An 18,545-nucleotide genomic window follows, 5' to 3' on the forward strand; every position below is an offset into this window, starting at 1 on the left:
GATACATAGAGCACTGAACATGTGTCCTATTGAATGGATGTCTTACCCTTCTGAAGGGGGCTAGAAGGCTTTCTTATAGTCAATGGTGTGGAAAACAGCATAGAACAATGTACTCAAGGGTCCCCACCTAATGTCAAGACCCAAAGCACAGTAAGGGGACCAAAGTGTGGGTGTGAGGTTATGGGTTCATGTTTATTGAAGTCTGAAGGTTCAACAGATCACTGCTGACCTGGGGAGTTCTACACAAACATCTTATCATGGGCTTAAGGGACTGTGACATTTCACATTCTTAGTCTTTTGGGCCTGACTAACAGGTTATTACCAGAATGCATCACTGTCATAAGAAATTCTCTTGAGGCTGTTGACAAAAGGTCAGGCATTATGATGCGAGTTTCATAATTGGCATTAATGGGAGTTAGTGCAGTCTAAAGGGAATGAATAGTGAGTTGGCAAAAAGTGGTCAAGATTATCTGAAGTCCCAAGCACAAAACTTCTCAAACTCTGCCAGTACTCTACTGCTAAATGTATCGATTTCTCTATCAGTACCATATTCATGGTGTAACTGTGGGTAGGAATATAATGTCCACTTGTGAATTGAAGCTTTACTGTATATTAAAACAGTAATTATTAAAGGTCTGAGTGTAAACCACAAGACCAGCTGTTGTAAACTAGGATTTTATTACAAACACATTTCACATCCCCCTTCATTCCAGATGAAACAATCCAATGTCAACAAGACAAAATGCACATCACATCAAACCACCCAAATCACTTATTTTGATAGTATATTTAAATCAAGAGTTTTTACAAAATCAAGTCTTGATTACAAATGTTAAAAACTTAGTGATCTCAAACACAATGAATACCTTGAAGTTAACAAAAAAATAGATCTGTTTTTGGGTGTTTGTCCTTTTCATTTAACACATTAACTGAAAAACTTACTGGGCAAATCAACTTCTAAAGCACAACTGAATGACAAAATGTACAATGATGTGGTAATTGGATGAGGACAGAGCAAACTGCACTTAGAATCAGAGGTTAATTAGGTGGGGCTGTCCCCAAAATGGGTTCTTTTGTGGTCAGTTTCAACTTAAATCTACTTAGTACCCACTTTCCACTGTATAACAACTCCCTATCGCAATGCAGGTTGAAACACACAACGTAATCTGCTCAAGTGCACCTACATAAATGTGCGGCTACAGAACTCAAGCTCAGCCTGATGGCTGTCAGATTGAACAATAAAACAAATATCCTTCAAAACCTTTTGTATTTCTGAATGAAGATTGGGTGGACTGGTGCAGTATTTTGCTACTCTGGTAAATAAGTTCCCAACATATTAGCAAACATTATGTACATTGTTGAAGCCCACAGACGTTGCGACATCTACTCCATGCATGGCAGACTTATCGCCGCGAAGGCATCAGTAGCTGGGTGGCCGTTACTGAATCAGGGAAAAGGTTATGGTAGGTTGGGAGGGGTACGTACGCTGCAGTGATCATTTTACCTACGGAGAAAATAAATAAACTTGCATCATTACTTTTCTAATACATATGAACAAGTTATTTATGAGTGTAGAAAGCTGAGATTTCTAAAAAACACATTCTAGCTAGAGATAAAAATGTTTTAATAATCAGCAGCACAACTCACTTGAACCTAAAATAAAAGACAGTACAGTAGGAAGATTGGAGAAGCAGTTAGCCTATAGAAATCCCTGATCACACTTGTAAGCGATGTTGGCTAACTAAGCTCATGCGTAGAAAGAGATCGCGTTTAACGGTGGTCTCGTGCCAAACTGCATGTGCAGGCCGTCAAATCAAAGGCACTCCGTCAATATAAAAGTTGTCTTTGTCTAAAAATGTGTCAGTTTGTCACTTTTACAAGGTTGGAGTAATAACATGTTCAACCACATAAGACATTTGCTCGAATCTAGGTTGTGCCTTCACATTTCTAGAAAATTATCAACTAAGAATTTTGGTAAGCGTTCCCAGTAGTCTTGCAATGCTGTGCCTCTGGGTTTAGAAACTCTGTGCTAACATGGTACCGTTTCATTTCGATTACTCTCCATTATCCCATGCCACAAACATAACTGATATAAATGCAAGGCATGTAAATATCAAAGAATGACACTATAGAATGCATTGGTACAAGGATACACACCTGCAAACCACCGTCCATGTAGGGCATTCACTGCAGCCATTGCTGTTGGGATTGTGGGGCATTTTACGTACACGTTGCCCTATAAGAGAAAGGAAGCGGTAAGGTAAGGGCAATAAAACATCTATCGATCTGCAACATTGCCCAAGTACCTCAAATCCACGGAGTTGAGCGCAGACTAGTTTTTTTTAAATGAACCTCCGACTTGCTATGCAGTCGATACTTTCAAAATGTAAATTCTTAAACCCTTACCATGTACCCATGTTTGGCTTCGGTTGTTACGCGCCTTTGTTTGCTGAAATCAAATACAACTGCCTCTTTCCTCATTGCTGTTGCTCTAAGATGGCAACTCAGCGCATGTGCCAATTGAATCTCAACAAGGAAACACTGTGGCTGTATTTCATTAAAAAGTATCGATTTCAGCAAACAAAGGCACACAGAGTACAAACATAGGTACAAGGGTTAACATTTTGAAATGTCGACTGCATAGAGACTCAGGTTCAAAAAAATAAATAAAGTCTACACTAAACTCAGTGGATGAAATTGTGGGGTTGAGGTACTTGGCAATCTGCAACAGACAATTTGATAGACGAAAGGGTATAATTGATCAAGAAATTAACATAACATTCTAAATTTTACCATTATATAAAACATGCAGCACCTAATTTTTGGGGGCAAAGTGCATAATTTGCTGGACCAGTTTAGAACTATCCACCTCTATAGTGCATTTTAAAAGGGTCTTACCTGAGGGGAGTTCTTGTCGACGTATATATGGACAATTCCCCCATGTTTGTTGCACTCCTCCATGACGTCGTCTTGGATCTCGATGTCCCAACCAGGCTCATTTTCCCTGGAAAAGAGGCAGGTCGTTTCAACCCCTTCATCACAAACTAAATGACTCACCTAACCCAGCTTCGTGAAATGAAAAGTTAAGCCCTTTTGGTTCCCAGAAAAAAATCCATATCAATGAGTTGGCAGTTATTTAGTATCTCCCCAATTGTACCCTAATCTTACATTTGGTGATGCATTTGTGAACCTAGTTTAGTGAATCAAAGCTCTAAAAACAATGGTTTCTGCCATCATGAAATGAAAAGGGGAAAATAGTGTCTTACGACTGTGGGCTGAACATGTTGGACAGCTGTAGGCAGTGTGTAGCCAGTGGTTGAGTTGGGAGGTTCATGGCCTGGTTCATGCTTGGACCCAGGTTCAGGGCAGGGTTGGCAACAGCTGTAAAAGGAGATGACAGCATCATTAACAGAGGTCCTTCTCACCAGGGGGGGGGTCAAGTGCAGTTGAATTCCTGTCTGTTGAATTGACCATCAGCTCCTGAACAAACTGTAATTGATCCCAACCCTGCTTCTGACTTAATCATCAGGTTGACTTACTAATTTTGATTACCTCCCCCTTTAACAAGCAATCAATGAATACATGTAAAAGTATAGGACTGGTCTTTCTTCCGTGTTGTTTCAATGCACTGTTGGACAGAATGTAGTTACACACAATAAAACCAGAGAAGATGTATACAGAGAGCTTGAGAATCTTATTTGGCTTAAAAAGAAAAGCATTTATATGCATACTGTGAATTCAGTATGCATGACAGCAATGATTTCAGACCACAACCATGGGAGATTGCACTCTGGTTTGAAACATGAGAACTTGAAAGGATTTATTTTAGATGAGCATTAAATTGTGTGCAGATTTGATAAATTGTGCACTCCAATCTTTCACATTCACATTCAGGGGGTGGGTTCAGCCTGGCTAATATGTCTAAAAGATTAGAAGAAGAGAAGTCAAAGACTTGCACTTCGGCTGGAAAGGGGAAATTATTTAGGTTGTGAGGATGGAAAGATGCACAATGGATGAAGAGCATAGCCAAGACCATTGACTTACTACACATCATACCATTAGACCTAGTTGCTACAGGTGGACATCCATAGCATAAGGCAAACAGAAGCAAAGGTTCTCCTGTTTCGGCATGTTAGTTCAATATCAGCATTCCATCTAACATTATAGTGTTTCAGCAAGTTGTAAGTGTCCATTCACTTAGTAAGACAAATTGCTGGCTTTGGCAAGACAAAACACACAGGTTGACTTGAATGATGCTAACTCATTATAGGTTTCCCACCAGTTGCCCATTATATTCAATGTGCTCTTTTCACGCAGTGCCATAGTGAGGGAAGAAAACAGCTTTCAGATAGAGTACGTCTCAGATGTCTTTCACCAAAAGCTGACAACATGGCAGGTTGTTGCAGGGATGTGGTCAGAAACGATGAACATACCACATAAAGGAGTGTTGGTGGCAATGGCAGATTGGCATTTAGTGTTTACGTGTGGATCCATTAGATAAATGTGGAAGACATCATTAAAAGATAAACGATAGTGAGAAAAGATAAACGATAGTGAGAAAAGATGAGAAGTCTTATGGTGGTACATTTGAGGTGATCAAAAACTGGTGGTCACAGAAGCAGTTCATTTGAACCCACGCAGTCTCCAGATCATTTGAACCCACGCGGTCTCCAGATCATTTGAACCCACGCGGTCTCCAGATCATTTGAACCCACGCGGTCTCCAGATCATTTGAACCCACGCGGTCTCCAGATCATTTGAACCCACGCGGTCTCCAGATCATTTGAACCCACGCGGTCTCCAGATCATTTGAACCCACGCGGTCTCCAGATCATTTGAACCCACGCGGTCTCCAGATCATTTGAACCCACGCGGTCTCCAGATCATTTGAACCCACGCAGTCTCCAGATCATTTGAACCCACGCAGTCTCCAGATCATTTGAACCCACGCAGTCTCCAGATCATTTGAACCCACGCAGTCTCCAGATCATTTGAACCCACGCAGTCTCCAGATCATTTGAACCCACGCAGTCTCCAGATCATTTGAACCCACGCAGTCTCCAGATCATTTGAACCCACGCGGTCTCCAGATCATTTGAACCCACGCAGTCTCCAGATCATTTGAACCCACGCGGTCTCCAGATCATTTGAACCCACGCGGTCTCCAGATCATTTGAACCCACGCAGTCTCCAGATCATTTGAACCCACGCGGTCTCCAGATCATTTGAACCCACGCAGTCTCCAGATCATTTGAACCCACGCAGTCTCCAGATCATTTGAACCCACGCAGTCGCCAGATCATTTGAACCCACTTTGCATTCATCGTTCACTGGAAATCATCCTGCCAATGGAGGTCTGACAGCTCTCGTTTGCTATGTACCTCTAGAATGAGTTTTATGATCAACAGCCAAAGCAAACTTAGTACATTTCACATTCGCATGAGCTATCAATAAAGCTTAAACTTCGAAATCACAGGTTTTTAACTTTTCTCCTTTGAGGAGAGGCATGTCTACCGTGTCTTAAGATGAGGCCAGTGAGTAGTTCATTACATACAGTATAGATAATGTGACTACCTGTACCAGCTGCCATGTTGCCGAAGTGGATTGAAGAGGAGTGCATGGAACCACTCATCTGTAGAGCCTGCTGTGCAGCTGGAGGGATCTGAAGACCAGTACCTGAGGGAAACAAGTATTCATTAGCATCAAGTCTGTTCAATGCTATTTAAAACAACTTGAGCACACATACTGGAGTGATTATAGAGGTCAACTGGGGTAACAACACCTTGGTTGATAAAATAGGTTTCACATTTCATCACAACAGGTGGAGATATTGAATACTAAGCTCAACTTTTACTAACCGCTGACAAATAAACCCAATGGCAATTGAGCACAAAAGACCAAACTACATTCACTCAAAAACATCAGCTAATAGCTCACCCTCTGCCAGCCGGGCCATGAGCTGCAGGCGCCCGGTGGTGCCCAGGTCGATGCCCGTCCTCTCCAGCTCGTCGTTGTCCAGGAAGGAGCTGGCGGTGGAGGAGTCGGTGCGTTCTGTCACGTTACCAACCTTCATGGGCCGTCCGGCCAGCTCAAAGCCATTCAGCTGCTCCAGTGCTTTCTTAGCGCACTCTGCATCTGCAAACTACAATTACACAGTCATCCAGTAGGAAATCAGCTAAATAACATTGCACACACACACACTTTTGGAATCAGGAACTTACTGAGATGAAACCATATCCTTTGGATCGTGCAGTTTCACTGTCCATCATCAGCTGTATGCTCTCAATCTGTTAAGGAAAACAACATCCAGTTAGATACAACAGAGTTAGTGGGAAATTGAGGTTAACATACATGACAAGTAATGGGGTTTCCTCCTTACCCTTCCGAAAGGCTCGAAGATGCCTCGCAGCATGTCCTCTGTGATGTTGAAGTGCAGAGAGCCCACGTACAGCCGCATGGGGCCAGCATTACCCTTCTGAAGGTTGTTGGCCATTGCTGCTGCTCTGTTCTTCTCAGCCTGCACACACACAAAAATGGTGAGTCTATGCCATCTGCCAAGTTAGTTGTGAAAGGTGACATCACATTTACTAATTCCATAATTTCTAAAATGTTATGGTTAAATCAACTACCTGAGAGGCCTGGACAATGATGGGCACTCCAAGAAGTCTCTGTCCAGTCAAGCCAATGGCCAGCGGGACTGAATTCGCCTCCAGAAACTCAATGTAGGCGATGCCCTTTGACCTCCTGGAGTTTCTATCGGAGATCATCCTGACGTCTCTCACCTACAGGGGATAAAATAGCAATAGTGTGTCAAGAGTGAGCACCTTCCTATTGACCATTAGCTAAATGCTTTGTCAAAATAAAGTCTTGATCTTGACATATTTCATGCTTCTACTTTTAAATGTGTGTAAACTGTGAATACTGACTTTCCCCACAGCAGAGAAGAAGTCCTCTAGATCTCGTGGTCGGATTCTTGCTGCCAGCTGCATACAGAACACAGTACGGGCATCCCTCTCCTCTGGGGTCAGGTTGTCAATTGGTTGCCTTGAAAAAGAAAACAGTAACAACTGTTTTGATGGACGGTGAGAGAAAAAATCCAGTTCACAAAACGGATCTGAAACCACGAGCGCTTCTAACTAGACAATCCAGCTGTGTATCTCACCTTACTGGACTCTTGTCTTTCTTGAAGGGACTACGACTTCTTGAGCGCCTACGACTGAAAAAAGTAACAATCACAAGAGTTAGTTCTAACCCAGACGTTACATTAATACTTTAATGACAAGACAGCCAACCACCAACACGTCATATCACAAAGAATTTAATCATAAAAACCTTAGTTTGTTGGCATGTGGTGGGCCAATCTTCCCTCCTGGACCACCGTTAAATTTCGGCCCCAAACTAGGGGTGTAAAACAAGGTTCAGCTCAGTATGTATGCCTACTACTGATGAAGATTATATGCCAAACTCTGTTGGTTTTTAATAATAGATAAGAGTTTAGTGTATATTCAATTTCCAATGACCTCAACGGAGTAGGTTAATATGCCTAACAGTACAATTCATGCCTATGTGTTTGCCATTACGTTTCAGGGACACACTGACTATCAGTGGAGGAAACGTCTCCAGCTGCATAGTAGGAATGATGAACAATTTCTCATTCATAAAGGCGACAGTCAAAATGGGCCCTACAACAGCCTCCACCCCCACTTGGGCCTACTTTGTGTACTCTACTTCTCTTGAAACACAAAGGCTAATCAGCCCAGTCACGTGACACTCAGCTGAAAGAGGAAGTAAGAAAGGAGTAGTAAACAGGGGGTTGACCTGAGGACAAAACTAGGGCTACAGCATTAGTTATCCACCTCATGCGTGAACTTCCACATAGAAGTCAACAACCATACCCCAGATTTTTTTTTTTACTATACCGCTGTCAAATACAAAATCCTGTTCCATTTCATCATCAACATTTCTACTGCCAGCTTTCAAGGGGAGAAAAATAAATGACCTACAATGAGATGATAAAGCAGACTATTCCCCCCCAAAATGTGGGAATTAGACAACACAGATAAGGGATGCCAAAATTGGAAGATCTCTATACATACAAGGGGCTGCGGCGTCCTCTGTAGCGCCCGGCACGCTCCCTGCTATGGGAGCCACTGCGGCGGCGCTCCTTACTGCGGCTGCGTTTCTTCTCCCGACTCTTGCTCCTTTTCCGGTCCCGGCTCTTCTTCCTGTCTTTGCTCTTGCTTCTGCGCTTGTCAGAGCTCGGGCTCCGACTACTCCTACTGTGGCTCCTCTTTTTCCTGGAACACAAGTTGAGATTGTCAGAGTGCAAGTCACGGAATCAAATAATACAATTGTTAACAGATACTTGAAACAACATCTTCTGTCCATTACTGATGTAGTTTTGTAGCGGTTACATGATTAAAACCCGACTAAAACTGTAGAAAGCTATCTGACCAGATAATGTGAAGACGGTTTAGCAAATAGCCCAAGTTTAAAATCAGTACTTACTTCTTACTACTGCGCTCCTCATGTCCATTAGCGCTAGAGGACTTGATCTCATCCTAAGCAGGGTCGATAGAAGAACATCATGAGGACGTAGAGGAAACATTGCAAGTCGTCAGGGGTAAGGGGAGGGAACAAGAAAATACAGAATATATTCATTTAGTAAAAATACTGTTAACATTACTGATATGTTTGGAGAAGTATCTAAGGGGGTCCATCTACAGCCCCTGTAGAGTTCCACCCCCATCCCCCACCCACTGTTATAACTACATATTGTACAGTACTCAATCCAACCAAAAGTCAAGGTGTATGGGGAAAGTATCTAACATTTTGGCATGCTACAGTAAGCCATGGTAACAGTTTGGTCATCTCAACCCCACCCCTCCTGCTTTGTCGTACCAATACCACTATCTGTTCCTAAGCCCACTGAGGCCATGCTTGGCCCACAGCCACTAAAAGAGATCCTGTGGTTGGTGCCAGTCCAGTGATCTTCACCCATTTTCCTTCTTGGAATGTAAGAGTTCGATGCCACCTCTGTCACACATCTCGCCCTGAAGCAAACAGGGATTCACACTGCTTAGTAATATGGACTCCCAAGAAAAACTGAAAAGAAAAAATCCACTAGTTCAGCCTCATGTTAAATGACCTATGTTTGTTCTTTTAGTGCCAGCTGAATGGAGGTGATCCATTTTGGCTTGTATTTCATGAGGGGAAAACTATTCTTATTGGTGAAATCATTAACTAAATGTATCATGGAAATGAAATCTTGAAATGAAAATCTTACAAATAAATTGTAGTAAGAAAATAAACTTGGAATATTACTGGTGTTAAAAGGCATGCAAAGTCAAGATGCTGATTTACGAATCGGAAACCATCAATAGACTTGGGCATGGAGACAGTATTCATATTTCAAAGTTATCAATAGCTTACTCTGTTGACCTTGGCAAAATCATGACTACACATTTAAGCCATATTAATGATTTGTAAAACAAAGTATACCATAGTCAGTAGACTAATCTACGAAAAGACGAAAATGTAAGGGTAAAAGTACTAACACACGTAAGGCCTATTTCAGGTCCGACTTACTTGACAACGATGCATAACAAATGTCAATGCATATAAATAGAATATGTGCCAGAACTACTGGTATCACGGTCAATCTAACTAACAGGTGTAAACATGGTGGAACAATGCCTTTAGTTACCATGTCAACAGAAATTTTAAATACTGTCTCCTTTGCATGTGAGGTAAAATGCGCTGATTATCATCCATTTGCATTCACCTTGTTGCAACCGAACAGGTGATAGGATGTTCTAAGATGAGGCTCTTTTTGTCCTAGGGGGATCACAGTACATCAATACATTGCGCAATTACTACCTTACTTTTTTCACAGTTCACACTGGAATCAAAGGTGAATTCATGGGAGTAGAGGTGAGATATCATTAGGCAAGTCTACAAAGAAAGATAGATGGGCGTTTATTCAGAATTTTGGATTATGTCTGACTGCATCACACACCACATTCATACATTGAGAGGCACACACAATCATTTAACTATCAATAATAGCTAACCTATACATCTCTGAGCAGCAAGATGATACAAGATCAGTAAATAGTGAATGCACAAAAAAATAAACATACAAGCCTGGCATTTCTACCCACCTTTCTGTATGGAGCCTCTAGCATAGCCTCAATGTCAAAATCGTCTGCCATGGTCTCCTGCAAGAGAAAACAAGATACAATCAACTCAAGTTTAGTCATAAGATAAAAACATTACATTCATATAGAATTCGTTAGGTCTACTACAGCCACATAATATAACGTTAGTTAGCAATCTAACTAACGTTAGTTAGAAAAACTGTTAGCTAGCTACCCGTAGTTAGTTGAATGTTCTAACAATATAACTACATTTTAGCTGGGCAGCTAACTAGCTAACTAAATAGTTCCCAGTTGACAACACAGAGCATCAACTGTGGAACATTCCAATGCATTTGACCAACACTCCTACACGTTAGGCTGCAGCTTACAGCTAGCTAATGTTAGCTAGACTAGTTATAACTAGCTACCTACAGTAGCTGATTAAGAACCATAGCTAAGACATTTAGCTAGCAAGATGTTTACTAGTAACGTAACTAGCGTTAGCTAACTAACTAGCCAACGTTAGTTTACTAACGTTACTATCTGAGAAGATGTGCAATGGTAATTTACCGCAGGGATTTGTCCCACCGTCCCGTCTGCTTCTTCTTCTGTGACCAGAAAATGAATAGTTACCTAGCTAGCAAGCTAACCAATCAGCCAGTGAGCTAGCCAGCGAACTAACGTTACCTCCTTCTAAAATAGGCCCAATTTGACCTCGGATTCGCCTGCTGCTGCTGTTCCTTCCAACAACAGATTCAAAATAATCGCTCCAGAAAATGCTCTCTCTCTAGACTACGTATTACCCAACGAAATTATCAGTAACAGCCCATAAAGTATTTAGCTTTGTACTAGTGATCTTTCTTCCCCTTTCAAGCGTTTGAAGTTGTTTCACAAAACAACTTCCTTTGCCTCTCTAAAATGGCGCTCTGCACTCAAGCCTCGAGGAAGGCGGGGTTGTTTGTCCTAGCTATCTAGAAAGGCTACTCCACCGCCTCTCTCTTCTCAATATGATACTTTACCGCCACCTACCGGAAGATTAGATAGATTCACCCAAAATGTGAAAAACAAATGCCTCCTAGGACTGCATTACCTCCCCTGCACAGATATGATCATAGAACAGAGCTATGTAGCCAACCTTTTATTTATTTATTTTTCTGAGTGTTTTTTTATGAAAAACAACATGTACTGATGTGTCTGGCTCTTTACGACTGTAATTTGGCTGTAGAATAACCTCTTTCAATTTTCAAACACTTGTTTGATGTCAGGAAATAAATTCACAAGATCAGGAGAATTTCCTTACCAGGAAAAATATTAGTCCCTAGTTAATAATTTTGCACTCAAGGCCTCTCTGCATGCTAAAGGGTCACCTTAGTTGTTGCATAATACCTTACTGCATGTTGGCCATCAGACTTTGTGACCCTTTAAGGAGCTGTAAAATACCTTTCACCACTCCACTAAACATTATCTAAATCTGAGTATACACAATAAAACATCGCAAGGAGGACTGCAGGAACAGTGTAAAGAAATAGTGAGATTGTAAAATGAGAGATTCTTTATTAATAGAGTCATCAAATTAGTGTCAATATTCTGTATTATGTGAATGTGGATGTGTCAATATTCTGTATTATGTTAATGTACATTGTATGAATTATATAATCATGTGGTTTGAGTGCCCACATCTGCAATTTTTTTGCTAACCGCAAAATTGTATTCATTCTCAGGTAATTTGACAAAAAATTACCAATGTTGTACCACACTTGAAAACAAAAGCCCTCTGACCTCAATACATTTAACAGTCAGGTGTGTGAGGCTACTGTAGTCAGTATGTCATTACATGAGATGACACACTTTTACAAACCACTAAAAATAGACAAATGGATTTCATTAGGCAGCGAGACACAGACTTGCATACTATAACATCTTAAAATAAGTACAAATACAAACCCAATGGTTAATTTGGTTACAAAACCAAGTTTGTGTCCATAAAACCTCTCTTGTGTGGGATTGTAAAATAAAAAAGTGCAAGAAAGAGAAATGGATCACAGAGTACATTAACCATGAATGAGGATCTATTCTATTGCTAAACTGCATGATTATCTAATCAATTTAAATTTTACCGTCATTCAGCATTAAACTTATTCATACAACTAAATGCATAGCTAGCACCCTATGATGCTGTCGAATCGTCAGTTTTGATTTGACCATTTAGGGCCATCGGACAATCATAATGAGGCGGAACATTGAAAAATAGCTCATCATCAAAGCAGAGGTCATCTGAGGGTGATGCGAGATACGGCAGCTTCAACACAAAGCCTGTCAATATGCCCCCTAGTGCTGCCACTCCCATAGTGGAGAACACAGCTGCCACCTGGTAGAGGGCCTGTTCCCTGGCACTGCGTCCCAGACCTGGCTGCAGACCAGGGATCAACTCCTGGAGCTCCAGAAGCTTAGGATCTCCTTCCATAGGTGCCCTGTGGCTAAAGATCTCATACATGCTGGGTCCATACACCTCCTCAGTGGCTGTCAAGATGGCACATATCCCTGCGGCACAGGATATGAGTCCTGTGAGGCCATGCAGGTTGTGGATACCACACTGGTCCTGGATCCGGAGGTGGCGGGCCAGGAAGGGGCTGAGGTACTTGTATCCCAGCATGCAGGCGGTGCAGCCCATCACACCCAGCGCATACGCAGCCGCAGGGGAGATCATCATGTCCACCGACGCCCCCACAGTCACCCCGCCCGCCAGGGTCACGTTCTGGATGTCGGCCATTGTAATCTTGCCATTCTTGTTGAGCATGGCAGAGAGGGCAAAGGCGGTGAGGGTGGAGGAGCTGAGGCCTATGAAGGTGTGCAGGATGGCCCTGTGCTGGTCGTCTCCCTTCAGGGTTAGAGCCGAGTTAAAGGAGGGCCAGAACACCCAGAGGAACAGGGTGCCCATAACTGACAGGATGTCTGACTGGTAGCTGGTGTTCTCCTTGGCGTGACCCTCATTCAGACGTGGCCTGTACAGGACAAATGTTGCACCCAGGCCGAAATAGCAGGCAAACAGGTGGATGAGGATGGATCCCCCTGCATCGTTGATCCTCAGGTACTTGAGCACAGCCCATTCATTGACTGAGAACACTGGGACCTCCAGCAGGGCCATGACTAGGAGCTGCACTGGGCTGGTCTTTCCCAGGACAGCCCCGAAGGAAATAAGCACCACGGCACAGGCAAACTCAGCATTGATCAGGTTGATGACCCCCAGGTGGATCTTCCCAGCATGGCTGAACTGGAAGTAGCCCTGTACCAGGATGGCCCACTGGATGGCGAAGGTGGCCGTCAGGAAATTGAAGACCATCCCACTGAAGCCGTAGAGACGGAAGAAGGCCAGAAGGCACCCAAATCCAATGAATATCATCACCTGAATGTCAGCAAAGTATGGGTAATCTCGGTACAGTGCGTTGTCCATGGGTTTGGTCTCATTGTTCTGCAGTTTAGCATTAGCATCGTTGTCATAGGTGACAAAGGCAGTGTAGAGGGCTAGGAGGAGAACCTCCAGGACCAGCACCAGGACAGGCAGTCTCACCCTCAGACTGGTGGAATGCTTTTTCATGTTGAGAGCTTTTTCAGACAAATGACCAGAATTGCTTTTCCCTGCCTTTATATCATCTCACCCTCAATAAGAAAGGCCTAGAACATTGCATGAGTTTTTACTAAGACTGATGTGCATAGACCACACCTCCTTTGTAGAGCAACGATACTACTTGTACTTTGGCCTTTACAATAAACCATCTCTCAGGCATTGTGCGGAAAGCTACTCTGAACTATAGTTTACCAAGTTACCAATTACTTCACACTGGAAAAAGTTGAGCTACATAATGCTACCCTGAAGATAATTATAGTTTGTTTAATGAAAGTTACTCTGAAAAAGCAGTTCACTATATCAAAACTACCTTGTGAAAAACTATATCTAAATCTAAAATGTCATATAATACAAAGTTAAGAAACATGACCGCAGGAACATCACTTTTAACAGTTTTTAAAAAACAGTATTAACAGTGTAGTGAGATCTGTGTGGCAGCCAGAATGTGAGCGTGTCGGCTAGCCCAGCGGTCATTAACTACTGAAAACACTATCAACATTTGAATGTAGTTAAACTGCCAACAAGCTACTGCAAAATGTAGTTGAATTACTAGTTGAATTACATGTTGTGGTACTATTCCCCAACACTGCTCCCAGTCAGAATCTGTTTCGCAATTTTACAACACAACCTTCAATAAAAGTATATCATGAGCACAGATGGTATACACCTGACTTCAGGATGATCATTGTAAATGAGTGTGTCACAGGTGTGATGAATACCCTTGAGTACTGTGCATGCTTCAGCCAATGCGCTCCTAATTGAGTCCCTGCTAATTGATTGATTCACTGAGAACTGTGATTGTCTCCCTGTTTTTCCATGTCTGTTTATAAACCTGGGAGGGAAGCTGTGTTTGGTGTTTGGGAGGGAAGCTGCTATTTCGTTATGAGAAGGATGATGTGACAGATGATGTGACAGATGATGTGACAGATGATGTGACAGATGATGTGACAGATGATGTGACAGAGGTGATGTGACAGGTGATGTGACAGGTGATGCGATAGCTGATACCCTGAGTTTTAGGTAGTTGTAATGCTTTCCCTCCATCAGCACAGAAACCTGTATTTTATTTGATTGTAAAACTGTTTTGTGTTATAGCCTCCCATTTTTGTGCAAAACTAACAAACTAGTTTATTTATGAGAACTGGCCCTTCCTATGTTCTTCCCCTGAATCCCAAACTTAAAGAACCTTTGTAAACTGGTATAAATATGATTCTGAACTCCCTATGCTCTTGTGTAAATCTTGGGTTGTGTAGTTGGATCTCTGGTACTGAAAGGAGTTTAGCCATCACAGCCCCTCTCAGCCAGGGTGTGATGTGTTTCCACAGAGTACAGCATAACATCCTCATGATCAAAACATGGCATAATCACTTTGTTAAAAAAGATTGAGGACTGTGCATGCATTCTTACTGTATGTGGCCGCGAAAGGAAATTCTCCCCAAAAAATACAGCTAAAAGAATGTGATCAACTTTGATTACTGTTTTTCTAGTGCTAAATCTGGGGCAGTGTGAAATGGTTAAATGTAAACAGGAAAATATAAAGTATTGATTGAATCCTCAATTCATCAGTCTGAGAGGTTAGCATTATTCATGTATACTGAACAAAAATAAACACATTGTGCAATAATTTCAAAGCTTTTACTCAGTTACAGTTCACATAAGGAAATCAGTCAATTTAAATTGATTCTCTAGGCCTTAATCTATGAATTTGACATGACTGGAAATACACATATGCATCTGTTGGTCACAGATACCTTTAAAAAAAAGGCAGGGGTGTGGATCAGAAAACCAGTCAGTATCTGGTGGGACCACCATTTGCCTCATGCAGCGCGACACATCTCCTTTGCATAGAGTTGCTCAAGCAGTTGATTGTGGCCTGTGGAATTTCATCCCACTCCTCTTCAATGCCTGTGTGAAGTTGCTGGATATTGGCGGGAAATGGAACACGCTGTCGTACACGTCGATCCAGAGCATCCCAAACATGCTCAATGGGTGACATGTGTGGTGAGTATGCAGACCATGGAAGAACTGGAACATTTTCACCTTCCAGGAATTGTGTACAGATCCTTGCGACATGGGGCCGTACATGATCATGCTGAAACATGAGGTGATGGCGGCGGATGAATGGTACGACAATGGGCCTCAGGATCTCGTCACGGCATCTCTGTAAATTCAAATTGTCATTGATAAAATTCAGTTGTGTTTGTAGCTTATGCCTGCCCATACCATAACCCCACCGACACCATGGGGCACTCTGTTCACAACGTTGACATCATCAAATCGCTCGCCCACACAATGCCATACATGCAGTCTGCGGTTGAGGCCGGTTGGACATACTGCCAAATTCTCTAAAACAATGTTGGAGGCAGCTTATGGTAGAGAAATTAACATTCAATTATCTGGCAACAACTGTGGTGGTCCTTCCTGCAGTCAGCATGCCAATTGCATGCTCCCTCAAAACTTGAGACATCTGTAGCATTGTGTTGTGACAAAATTGCACATTTTATTGGCCTTTTACTGTCCCCAGCACAAGGTGCACCGCCAAACGGTTGTGAGGCCGCTTGCACTTACTGCCAAATTCTCTAAAACAATGCAGTTTATGGTAGAGAAATTAACATTACATTCTATGGCAACAGCTCTGCTGGACATTCCTGCAGTCAGCATGCCAATTGCACACTTTGAGACATCTGTGGCATTGTGTTGTGTGAAAAAACAGCACATTTTATAATGGCCTTATATTGCCCCCAGCACAAGGTGCATCTGTGTAATGATCATGCTGTTTAATCAGCTTCTTGATATGCCACGGTTGTGTGGAAAGACAGACCAAGGCGCAGCATGATTAAAGTTCCACATCTTTCATTTTAGTGAAACTTTCAAACAAAACAAGGAACCGTGACAACAGCGGTGCTACCTGCACTAACTCAAAACAATATCCCACAAAACAGGTGAGAACAGGGAACCCTTAAGTATGATCCCCAATCAGAGACAACGATAATCAGCTGCCTCTAATTGGAACCATACTCAATCCCAAAACATAGAAATAAAATGACTAGAACACCCCCCTAGTCACGCTCTGACCTAAACACCATAGAGAACCAAGGGCTCAGGGCGTGACAACACCTGTCAGGTGGATGGATTATCTTGGCAAAGGAGAAATGCTCACTAATAGGGATGTAAACAAATTTGTGCCCAACATTTGAGAAAAATCTGCTTTTTGTGTGCATGGAACATTTCTGTGATCTTTTATTTCAGCTCATGAAACATTGGACCAAAACTTTACGTATTGCGTTTTGTTCTGTGTACATTACATGGGTGGAAAGAGTATTGAAATACACTATATATACAAAAGTATGTGGACACCCCTTAAAATGAGTGGATTTGGCTATTTCAGCTACACCTGTTGCTGACAGGTGTATAAAATTTAGCACACAGTCATACAATCTCCATAGACAAACATTAGCAGTAGAATGGCCTTATTGAAGAGCTCAGTGACTTTCAACATGGCACCGTTATAGGATGCCACCTACCATCAAGTCAGTTCATCAAATTTCCACCCTGCTAGAGCTGCCCCGGTCAATTGAATGTGCTGTTATTGTGAAATGGAAACATCTAGGAGCAACAACAGCTCAGCCATGAAGTGGTAGGCCACACAAGCTCAGCGCTGAAGCGTGTAAAAATCGCCTTTCCTTGGTTGCAACACTCACTACCGAGTTCAAAACCTCTGGAAGCAACGTGAGTTCCAAACGGACTCTGGAAGCAACGTCAGTTTGCTACATGAGGCTTATTTATAATGGTTAAGTTGTTATGAATGCACTGATGTAAGTGGACGCACGTTGTATTTCGGCTACTTTGAAAAAAAAGATGTGCCTGTTGTCATAGCGATAGATCGAGGATTCACCGATGTAACCCGTTTTAGCTTGGACATTGCCATTGAGGGCTTTCATCATTTTAAAGTAGTCAATTGGGTGGGATTCCTATGAGTTGGGTGCAATTAGCCAATGAAGAAAAGGAACATTTAAAATGGAGATAGCCTCAATGTCACTGCCCATGCTGTGTCATATGCTATAATGGCACAGATGCAAAGATGAGGCCTCTATCTATCTCTATGGCCTGTTAAAACTCATATCGGCCCTCTCCTTGGCTAGAATGTTCCCACCTGATCTCACCTCATCTCCTCCCCGCCTGCCTTCCATCTTTGAGACCCGAAGACATCTATTTCCATTGTTAGAGCTGTCACTTGACTATCTTGTCAATATAATAGACAATCGTCGTATAAAGGCAGGTTGTTCTTTCCTCTGTGTTGTTCAGTGTTTGTGGTGGCATGTGGCGGCCCAAGTCCTTTATTCCTTTCCTTTGTTTTGGGTGATCTGACAATCAGTGCTATCCAGGATCCTTGGGACTCCCCTACCCTAAACCCTAACCTTAACCCCTACTCTTACCCTAACCATAACCCTGATAACCATGATCTAACCTTAACTGTTACTTTACCCTTAAAAATGTTAACTTCAATGGAGTAGGGATGTCGAGTACTGCATGTTCAATATCCTAGTTTATACTAGCTTGTTATTGATATTGTATAGGCTACTTTATATTATGTTATTAGTTATGACACTGGTTAATCATGTCTGTGTTGTATCTACCCTTTAGAGTCCTCCAAAACCACAACATAATTTCAGAACCTTACCTATCATACCTGCCTGCCTTACAAGCAATACCATATCTCCATCCTACCCCTCAATGTGCTCCTGTGTCCTTTTCTAGTTAATAACTGCTCTGAACTGGAA

At 42.2% G+C, this 18,545-nt stretch overlaps 2 protein-coding genes across 3 annotated transcripts; both read right to left on the reverse strand.

Annotated features, from left to right (window-relative positions):
• Positions 1-659: 659 nt before the first annotated feature.
• Positions 660-11,077, reverse strand: LOC120061362 (RNA-binding protein 39-like). 2 transcript variants are annotated; one of them, XM_039011126.1, is made up of 16 exons: positions 10,710-11,077; positions 10,164-10,220; positions 8,509-8,561; positions 8,097-8,297; positions 7,333-7,398; positions 7,163-7,216; positions 6,927-7,044; positions 6,630-6,782; positions 6,380-6,517; positions 6,222-6,287; positions 5,938-6,142; positions 5,575-5,676; positions 3,267-3,381; positions 2,899-3,004; positions 2,158-2,236; positions 660-1,504 (listed from the first exon to the last, which is right to left on the reverse strand). In XM_039011126.1, the coding sequence occupies exons 2-16, from the start codon at positions 10,212-10,214 to the stop codon at positions 1,404-1,406; spliced, it is 1,608 nt and encodes a 535-aa protein (XP_038867054.1). In that variant the 5' UTR covers positions 10,215-10,220; positions 10,710-11,077; the 3' UTR covers positions 660-1,403. The 2 variants fall into 2 exon arrangements, with proteins under 2 accessions (XP_038867054.1, XP_038867055.1); XM_039011127.1 differs by lacking the exon at positions 7,333-7,398.
• A 640-nt stretch (positions 11,078-11,717) lies between these two features.
• On the reverse strand, positions 11,718-13,734 carry LOC120061365 (ammonium transporter Rh type B-like). The gene has a single exon (XM_039011130.1). It carries the CDS (start codon positions 13,732-13,734, stop codon positions 12,307-12,309), a length of 1,428 nt encoding a protein of 475 aa, XP_038867058.1. The 3' UTR covers positions 11,718-12,306.
• Between the last annotated feature and the right edge of the window lie 4,811 nt (positions 13,735-18,545).

The sequence above is a fragment of the Salvelinus namaycush genome, chromosome 16 (genome assembly GCF_016432855.1).
Source record: "Salvelinus namaycush isolate Seneca chromosome 16, SaNama_1.0, whole genome shotgun sequence".
Classification (NCBI taxonomy): Eukaryota; Metazoa; Chordata; class Actinopteri; order Salmoniformes; family Salmonidae; genus Salvelinus; species Salvelinus namaycush.

Coding starts and splice junctions, on each gene's coding strand:
- LOC120061365 (XM_039011130.1), bottom strand. CDS start 13,734: ATGAAAAAGCATTCCACCAGTCTGAGGGTGAGACTGCCTGTCCTGGTG.
- LOC120061362 (XM_039011126.1), bottom strand. CDS start 10,214: ATGGCAGACGATTTTGACATTGAGGCTATGCTAGAGGCTCCATACAGA. Junction 8,562..10,163: donor TAGAGGCTCCATACAGAAAG/GTGGGTAGAAAT, acceptor GACCCTGCTTAG/GATGAGATCAAGTCCTCTAG. Junction 7,399..8,096: donor AGAGGACGCCGCAGCCCCTT/GTATGTATAGAG, acceptor TTACACCCCTAG/TTTGGGGCCGAAATTTAACG.